The 9,744-nt window shown below is 43.1% G+C and overlaps 1 protein-coding gene across 4 annotated transcripts in view; it reads right to left on the reverse strand.

The window, feature by feature from the left end:
- Positions 1-9,744, reverse strand: part of LLGL2 (LLGL scribble cell polarity complex component 2) — a 37,220-nt gene that overhangs the window by 3,628 nt on the left and 23,848 nt on the right. For 3 of the 4 annotated variants that reach the window (XR_004841863.1, XM_035893298.1, XM_035893297.1), the window contains exons 11-21: positions 7,062-7,279; positions 6,493-6,560; positions 5,580-5,733; positions 5,367-5,471; positions 4,780-5,072; positions 4,371-4,524; positions 3,883-4,033; positions 3,078-3,194; positions 2,395-2,561; positions 1,415-1,679; positions 573-723 (exon numbers count right to left, since the gene is read on the reverse strand). Coding sequence is in view for 2 of the 4 variants with exons in the window: in XM_035893298.1 (XP_035749191.1) it covers positions 573-723; positions 1,415-1,679; positions 2,395-2,561; positions 3,078-3,194; positions 3,883-4,033; positions 4,371-4,524; positions 4,780-5,072; positions 5,367-5,471; positions 5,580-5,733; positions 6,493-6,560; positions 7,062-7,279 (1,843 nt within the window). In the remaining 2 variants the exon portion in view is untranslated. Of the gene's footprint in view, positions 1-572; positions 724-1,414; positions 1,680-2,394; positions 2,562-3,077; positions 3,195-3,882; positions 4,034-4,370; positions 4,525-4,779; positions 5,073-5,366; positions 5,472-5,579; positions 5,734-6,492; positions 6,849-7,061; positions 7,280-9,744 lie in introns of those variants that run through there. The other variant, XR_004841864.1, reaches the window with a different exon arrangement.

Genomic DNA, 9,744 nt, shown 5'->3' on the forward strand with positions numbered 1-9,744 from the left:
GGAATGTAGGAAAGGCTTCATCACACATTGATGATGCAGAAGTCTGCAGGCACCAAAGAACATTTCTAAACTTTTAGAATAAAAGGCCTATATGATCTCCATAAGCATCAGATCTACTGTTATTTGCTCATGTTCCAAGAGAGGAGGAACACTGGATTTTCCTTCACAGAGCAACAGTTCAGCTTCATCAGTAACACACAGCAGCCCCTGAAGTATGCAAGAGTCAGGTGTCAGTCAGTCAAACACATCATTAGGGAACAAGTAAAGCAAGCCAGGGCTTGTAGTTTATGGCCCTAGCTTAGGGATACCAATTCCAATACTTCACTACTTTGTCCCACCAGCTGTACTTCAAGCAGGGAAACCATCAGGGAGAAGGTTTTATTTCCTCATGCCAATCCATCTGGGAATGTTGTTAAAGATTTCAAAGTCTTTTTTGGTTTGTGGGGGTTTTTTTGTTTGTTTAGTTTTTTTAAAGATTACATTCTCTATAAAATACAAAACTTCATTGTTAACACTGAAGTAGATCTCGCTACTCAGACACAGTCAGTGTGCGAGAGTTTTACAGACTTTACCTGGATTTCCTTGCAGCATTCTCCATGCCAGACTTGTGCACATGATTGTTGCTTGTAACTTCTGGCATGTCCACAATGCACCGGGGCTCCACTAACCATTTGGTAGAAAGGGAAAACCTCTCAAACTCCGATGGCGAGATCAGATAGAAACCTACAGATGATTGGGAATTTATAAGCCATTCTCAAGTCCAAGAATACAGTTCCAGAACTAGAGGTGAACCAAAACAAAACAGATCTAAGCATCCTCTACATTTGGCCGAAAGGGTTTGCATTTCCTCCTGTGTAAACAAGGAGGAAACACTGAGGAAGATATTACTCCAATTTCCCAAGGATCAGTTAGCCTAGAGAATGGGCAATTTAAGCTTACGTTGAGAGATAATTGTGCTGACATTTATGAAAAGCAGCATAGGAAGACATAAAAACTGAACTGCAAAGCAGTGATCTGCCTTCAGTGGCCATAGGACATTGGACCCCAGTTTTGCAATTTGAGTGTTGAGACACAGGCATGTATAGGAGGCACAATGCAGCCATTTCCCCAGTGCCTGCTGCTTTGAGAGCCAATCTCTTGACTCCAGACAAGAGGAGGGTGGCCAGATGGAAGCTACCTATGGGGCACATCCAACTTGTCAGCTGAAAACTGCTGTATTCATTAACAATAATGGAATAAACTCACTTCTGCTTCTGCTAATTCATGTGCGGTACCTGTTGGCAACTGTTTCTGGCCAGAAACATATAATGCACATATTTACATAATATTCACATGTATACACAGCCAGTTCTACCCTTTTTCATTGTCTCAAACACACAACAGAGGTAGATTATTTGGGAGAAGCACACCTTACCTTGGCCATATTTGGTGAAGACGCAGGATGCAATGCCGCTCACATCCTCTTTGCGGATGCAAGGGTAGCGGATCTGTAACTTGAGGAAGGGCAGTGAGATGATCTGAATGTCTCCCAGGTTAGTCAGGACAGCCAGGTCATTTTCACTGTAATCGTCAGTCTTGCAGCTGCCAAAGTTTGCAACCGTCACCTTTCGTACCCTACAGCCTTCCAGGGCCGTCAGCTTGAGCTTCAGTTTGGAGCTAACCTTGGGTAACGTGAATACCTGTCAACAGAAACAAGACACTGACATCTCTGTCCTGCACAATGGCAGCAGCCGCACCCCAGGACATCTGCTGCTCCCTCCTTTAACAGTGTTCTCATTCACAGTGAATCCACACAGGTGTAATCTGAGCCAACCCGGCCCCCTGCTCATGGGACAAGAAGTAATCAGCTACATCCAGACATCAAGCAGTTTTACCCTTCAAGCTGCAAACTGGGTTTCTCCCCTAGTCCTTTCAAAACCCTTCCATATTTGGCTACAAATTATTACAGAAAGAGAATAGGGTTTACACTGACTGCATGCTTTTCCACATTAAAAAGCCAGGACCAGCCTACAGCAAACTACTTCAAGTCTGTTCTTCTATGCTGACTAGCTAGTGTGCAAAACAAGAAGCTTTTTAGTTGCTTCATGGAAATGCCTACCAATTCCTGCCTCTGTACTAACCACAGCAAAAGCTCTTTCCCAAAAGCAGAAGCAGCCTTGTCCAAAGAGTGTAATTTAATATAGGAATAAAATTTCTATGTTCGGCATGTGTATGACTATGCTGAATGCCCAGTTTGTCAGCACACACCTGATTGATGGACTGCACCGAACAGAAATGCTATCATTCAGGTACAGAATTAAAAGCGCTCCCAAGAGTTATCTTTCCACTGAGCACTGCTCAGTGCTTTAGCACATTTTATGCGCAGTCCATATGCACCTCCTGGGTGAGACTTACCTTAAATTGCTCCTCAGACACCACCAACAGCTGATGGCTGCCTTGCATATCAGGACTCTTAGAAAGGTCATGTGCTACTTCTAGAGGTTCTGGGAGGGGAGTGCTGCGTCCATCCAAGACAAGTATACCCACAACGGGAGCCCTGTGCATCAGCTGAATCTCTTTGGCTAGAAGGAAAATAAACAAACAGAAAAACTAAACAGGAGTCTAGTCAGGGACACCATGTTAGAACCTCGCTCACATCCTCTCAGACCTGGAGACCTATACAGTGTGGCTACAGAAACCCTGCCTAAAACGATTTAGTAGTTAAAGGGTATTTGGACTGAACTGGTTCATGTTAAACAGTAACTAGTGTTACATAAAGATAGCAGGTCCGGCTGTCAGAATAAGGTACATAAGGCACTGAGGCTTGATGGTAAACTTCAATGACAGCTGATGCAAATTTGAATTTCTGAAGTCAGTAGGAAATGAGGCTAAGGCACATCAGACAGGGCTGGAGCTCACTTACTCTTCAGTTCAGTTGCTGCAGTGAGCATTGCTTAGCTCAGACACTGCTACATTTAGCTCCACTCTCACTAATAAACAGCAGTAATTGAGCTGCCTCGCTTTTCTGTATGTAACTCCTGGTTATACAAGTAATAGCTCAGAACCATTAGGACCCTGCTTTCACAAGGCATACTTACCCTGCTCTGCCCTGACAGGTTCATCCATCCTCCTCTCTGCTGGAGGAACACGCAAACAGAAAGCGTAGACTGTACCTCCATTGGTGCCTGCCCACAGCGATGGGCAGTGGCGGGAGCCTGGAGCAAGGAGAAGGCTCATGAGCAAGGCACCATCTGTGACATCCTTGGATAACGGCTTTCCACTAGCTGTACACGTCCTCTCTTTTTAGATTCTAAATAACTTAATATTAGGACAGACTGCCAGGGAAACTACAGATTCTTAGCAGTTCTTTTCCCAATATGTGTCCATCAGCAGCTCCGATAAAGGACACTGCATGTGAGTAAAGGGAAGAGAGCGCTGTTTCCATCAGACACCACAACTGCTGCATCCAGTTTTCACATCTTCGTATCACATATGAGCAGAGTAAACTTGTGCGTGATTCAGTTTGGGCTCTCATGCACAACCAGCCACCACTGCCACCAAAATTATAAGGCTCTGCTGAGGGCAGGGGTGAACTTTAGAGTAACGAGCCAAGGAAAAGCTTATACTAAAAAGTCAGATGTCATTCCAGCACGTTTGAAAATCATACATAAAGGCTGCATCCAAAGATGAACTGCTATTTGCCTTGGATTAGCTACCAGCCAGAATGGCTAAATAACAATTCTGCATGACAACATATGCTCTTGTTCTATATTAGTTTTTCAGCATAGCACAAAGTAGGACACAGGAGGTGCCGAATTTTCCTGGCAGTAAATCCTAATACATTCCTTGGCAGGAAGAGGAAAAACCCATTCGGAAGAAAGGAGAGATGCTTTTTCTACTCACTGTCTCTCAAGAAGGTATCAGCAAAATACAAGGTGCGCACAAAGCCAGTGAAAGAGTCTTCTGCAGACCGGGCTTCAATCTTCCGCTGGACTGGAGCCAGTTCCATTTCCTGCAATGCGTCTTGGTCAAATTTGGCATTTGCTTCTTGCACCTTCAAAGATGAGGAGACATTTTGTCAGTCAGGCAAAGACACATGGGAGAGAGACAGATAGTAAGAGTGGTAGCAACAGAAAGGGAAAGCACCACCATACCAGTGAAGAGGTATATTCTACATCATATGTTCAACTACAGAGAGTACACTTTCTTTAAAAACGTGACTATTTTATCTAACAGCAGCATCAGAAGTTGCCATTTTTGCCCTTATTACCAGTAGCTACTGATACCAGAGAGGACTGCAGACCACCTCCTGCTCTACGCAGACTAATCAGGACTCTGCACGCTCCAAGCTGTAAACAGACAGGACCCCAAAAAGGTGGTGGACCGCTCACCTCTGAGGCATTTCCACTACCTCCTCGTCGCTTCCTACTGGACACCCGGCTTCTTCTGATCCGCCTGAATGATTGACGGAGGGATTTCTTCAAGGATTTTACCCGAGACAGCGGGCCTTCTAAGGCCAGTTGGTCACTGGGATGCAGTGTACACCTGAAAGGGGGAGACAGTAGGCACATGGTCACTTTTTACTGGGTGGCAACGACTCCCAAGAGTCCAACAGGACACACAATGTTGGAGCATGCTTATTTATTCTTAAAGATCTTCAAGGACAGAGTCCAATAAGGCAGAGCTTCTTGCTACACTGACTGCTCTTGAGAAATCGCTTATCACTACTTGCTTTGTTAGCATTTCCAGGCAGTCTTTAACAGAGGATTACCACAGCCCTCCTGGAAAGAAGGTACTTACTTGACAAAGACCAGTCGTTTCTGCTGGTGGTCAAAAAGCCCAAAACCATGACTTGTACCAAAGGCCACAAGCTTCCATTCAGAGTGAAGGGCCAATGAGGTGACCACAGCTGGTGGTTGACATTGGACAAGGACAAATGGCTGAAAACCAGCTTCGAATCGAACAGGTCCATCTCGAGTCTTTAGTTTCTCATGACCTTTCCATCGATAGCCCTCTTGGTCCTGCAGAAGATCTGCTTCAGAGTGGTCCACGACATGTTCTGCATCTTCATCATTCAGTTCCATCACCAGTACCTGAAAGGAAGAGGACAAACTTTGCTACAGCTTTTACAATTCAAGCAGTCCTCCAAGCTGCAGGCCTTCTCAGCAGCTGCAAAACTACAGCATCTCTCAGAGCTGCTAAATAGCATTAGATAAAGTCTAAAATACAGATTAGAGAAAGTAGAGAACCATGAAACAACATTTCTGGCAACTGGATCAATTTACCACTACAGAAATGAGTATTTCCAATTTTAACATATCTTCAAGTTGCACTGTGACAATCTGCACTAAAAGCAAGGTTTATGATGACTGTTCATATTTCAATACCTGTCCTGCTGTACCAGCTACAGCCAAGTATCCGCTGTATTTACACAGGTAGATCTTCTGGATCCCAAGTCTAGGATCATCACTATAAGGGTCGAAGGTACCAACCTAGATGAGAGAATACGCAGTGGCTGATCTTTGCAGATGCATTAACTAGGACAAGAATCAAAAATCCTCAGGTTTTCAGAAGGCTTCCACAAGCCAGAGCTACCTTACCTTGCGAAGTGGAGGCCATTCGTCCTCACCCAGGGTGTTCATATTATCATTGGGATCAGCATCTGTGAGAAATACTCTCACTGTGCTTAGCTTATAAAGGAGATGCAAGCAGACACCAGATGCATCCCAAAACCGCACAGTACCGTCTTCATGCCTGTATGGGGAGGGGTGCAGAAACACACTTCATAAAGGAGAACACCAAATCACCCCGCTGAGGATAATAAAACAGAAGGGGGGAAAAAAAAAAAAACACAACCCACAACCAAAGACTAAACCACACTGTTTACAAAGCCCTGAGCTGTGGCAATTTAGAGCTTCAAGAGAAAGATTTTTGTTTTTCTTTTGTTGGGGTTGTTTTTGTAGGTTTTGGTTTTGTTTTGTTTCAGGTTAGGTTCTTAGAAGTGCTTTGAAAAGAAAACGATAGGTTTTTATGTGATGAGACAATCTCTTGCTAGCTAATTCCATCACTTCACTAGATCTGTTCATGCTGATCAAAAGCAGACAGCAGTCCAAGCTAACCTCCTTTTTGAGGTTCAGAGGAGTGTAAGGTAGGGGGAAAAATGCTTCAAGACCTGCAAGATTAAGCTCCACTTTTACATTGCTCCCTTTGAACCAGTCTGGATTACTGCCTGCACTTCCACACTGATGTTTGTGAGAAGAATGGATAACACATCAGAACTACAAATAAGCCAACTTTATAGGTTATCTATGGACATCACAACCTGTTTGCTCAGAAGTAGTAGAATCAGTTAGCTTTACAGAGCTAGCAGCCCAGCTTTGAGAAGTTATATCATAAAGTTGCAGCCTTCTCCCTACAAGATGAGCAGACTTTAATCTCACAGGAAAGCCTCAGTTAGTTCAAAAGAACAGAAACTGGACAGGGCTCCTTGGCTGTTATCAGTTAAGTACATACCCTGTTAGAAGCAAGTCCCTCTGCGGAGGATCTGGAGCTATGTTGGTGCCACCATCAATCGGCCATGGCTACAAATACATTAAGGGAAGACTGTGACTTCCTAGGCAGTGACAGTGTGAAGAGAATATGCAGTCAGCAGGAGAGCATGAACTTCAGTGCAAGTGGCAGTGAAACAGTCCATGCTGTTAGCTTTTGTTTGGATTAGATGTTCCTGTTCTGACACCAGCTGTGCTTTTTAGAAGATATTCTACACATTTCCTCAAGAAGCTGTGCTGAAAGCTTCATGCTTCTAAACGAGAAGTTTGTTACCACTGACAGCTGGGAACACTCAGACTTTCCTTCTAGCTTGTCAAAGCCTGAAAAAAACACCACATTTTAATCCTGCAGTGTGAGTAACTCTATTGGTGGTGTGCTGGGAAAAAGCCTCTCTCGACCCTATTAGGAGGCAGGACAACGTCTGTTGGGACTCATCCCTCCACGCGCAGTCAGCAGCACAGGCCACCCACATTCTGAGCAGTCATGCTGTTCTTAAATGCATGGGAGCACATGTACATTTAAAGCTGCCATACCATATTTGAGTAGTGAATGTTCTGCTTGCTCCCAGCACTGATAATCCTCTCCCACAGTTTCAGTGGGATGTTGGAGACATGGTGCGAGCAGGTGATGGCTGAGCAATGGAGAGAAGCCAGGTAGGGAGGATGGACTGCTGGCCAGCCTGCAGTTTTCAAGTCTATAACTACCAGCTCTTCTTCTGCCAGCACCACCATAGCAGAAGGGTCATCAAACTCTGCAGAAACAAGATTCATGGAGGCTGACAAAAATGACCATCCAAGGTTAATAGAAACAAGCTTCCTGTAAGGCTTATTTAGAAACTGTTATCACAGAGCTCTACACAAACGTTATTGCTGGCAAAACCTCTAAATGCTTCTGTGTTAACTGGGCCTGTTGAGGCACTAATATTAATAGATTTCAAGATACTAACAGATTTACTGCAAATTCACGTTTCTTTACACCACTTCTGAGACAGTCAGAGTGACTTTTTATAGATTCCGCTGCAAAATAAAAATATCTGTTAACAGCATACATGGCTAAATAACACAAGTTCGTATTAACCATTGTAACAGCCAGAACTCAAAGGTCTTTACCTACAGCTAATTAACAGCATGGGGTGGACAGACATGCATACACCCCAGCAGTGACCCATTTAGTACTGTGTTAGGACCACAGTCCATCTAGGCTAAGCTGCTTAAACACAGTAATGCCTTAGGTTCTGCAGAATGCTTCTCTGCTTGAACTGACAAGTATTACAGTTTGGCTCTCTTCATTTTCCCTGTTTCTCATATGTCACGCATCCTCTGGACCTTCTTTTTTAGACTGTGTACATCACCTAAGATATACTTATATTAGACAATATTAGAAACACAAGAAATCCGTTAATGTAACTTTACAGATGACACCTGATACAATCAAGAATTTAAGATTTTTCATTGTAACTAAAAAAGTGAAAGAAAATTAAGTCTACAAGGATATTATTGCAGTAATGTTCATGAAAGCCACAATAGCAACTGGTGAGGAAAACCAAAACCACAAACCAGTTCACACCAGTAACTATTAACACAGCTACAGAAATCTAAGTGAAGGCACAGCTGTAACGTATCACATTGCAGGGGGGTGATAAAACAGTGAGCCATAAGCAAACTAGCAGCTTTTCACTGACCTTCCCTGCTAACATGTACTTTTACTTCCCTTCTTTAGTTGTTTGATTACCTGGAATATACTTGCAAGAAGACACGTCTATAAGCAAGAACATACCAGTGCTTTTCACTCAGCAAAATTAACTTCAAGTAATTAGTGCTTGGCACCACTCCAGTTAGACACCCCAAGTTTCATGTCTGACTAGCCACAGCCTTAATGCACCACTAATCAGTTCAGTTTCTTCATGAAAAAGTATTTCATATTTAGTTTTACTTTGCTTTCTTATGTGCCATCACTTGCAGTTGCCTACAGGACTTCTGAATAGAACAAATATCATACCTGTACTACATTGTGCATGCTCAGCCCTGCACTCTGCTGCTGCCAACATTAACCAAACACACTGTTTTAACAATATTTTTTTCCCTGCAAAGGCACACATCTAAGCTCATTGCTAATGGCAAGAATCTATTTTAAGTTGCTGAAGTAGCAAGCATACTAGAATTTGTCATGACTGCCATACACTCATCCACTTGCTAATTTTAAAAAAAAGAAAACAGGAAGGGCTAGCCTTTTAAAAATTGTTTCCACAGCATATTCAGGGTAGTGGAAAGTCACCAGCTACTGCCGTGCTGCAATGCATAAGCTTTGTGCTTATTAATTTAAGTGGCTTTGGTATACAATTAATACCTTCGTATTGCCATTGCAGGGAAGACTGCTTAAGGGCAAACAAGGCAAGCTACGTAGATCCACTAAGCTTAGGCAATCAGCCACAAGGAATCTTGTCAACCACAGAAACCTCATTTTATTGTAAAAAAAACTTCCTCATCTAAGTGCAACAGCTTCAGCTTCCTGTAGCAGCTCCTGTCTGTACCCACTAGAAGTCGTGTTAACTAGATAATTCAATCCTTGGGAAGTATAAACATAAACCCTGTTAAGTTCAGTTACTTCATCCTAAAGGACTTCTAATCGTATCCAGGAATTGAACTTCAAGTAGTCAATCTCTTACGTAAAAAACTCGTATTTCTTTCATCTTTAAGACTTTTGTTCCATCATCTAGAATCTCAGCTTTGACAACTTCATAGAAAGTAAAAGGGTATAGTTTCTTTAATGATAAAAGCTAATCAGTGCCTCAAGTTCAATGGCATTGTTAAGCTTGATTATTTAGACCTACAGATTCTGCACATTTGGAAGATGCTTATAAAAGGCAATGACGTGCAGGTAAAAATCTATAACAACAAACATATACAGGCACTCCATCTCAGTTACATCTGCCTATTTCTTTACTGGTTTTTCAGTGACTTGAGAGGGTCTGTTAAGGTCTGGGGAGAAAGGCAGAGGGGAATCCAAAAGCTGTTTCTTTATGCCTACTTTCCCAAGACAGTCCTCCCCCAGATCTGTGGTCTGCTGTACCAGAGGGAGCCAACCTGCATCTACACATTTGAATGCCCACATCTGCACAGTGTGTAGCTGGGAGCTGTCACCACCGCCACTGGCAGTACACAAGACAAATAGGTATGGAAACTAGGCAAACTAGAAAGCCTAAGAAGATTCTGTAAC

This window comes from Egretta garzetta, unplaced genomic scaffold, assembly GCF_000687185.1.
Source record: "Egretta garzetta isolate BGI_Z169 unplaced genomic scaffold, ASM68718v1 scaffold34, whole genome shotgun sequence".
In the NCBI taxonomy this organism is placed as follows: domain Eukaryota; kingdom Metazoa; phylum Chordata; class Aves; order Pelecaniformes; family Ardeidae; genus Egretta; species Egretta garzetta.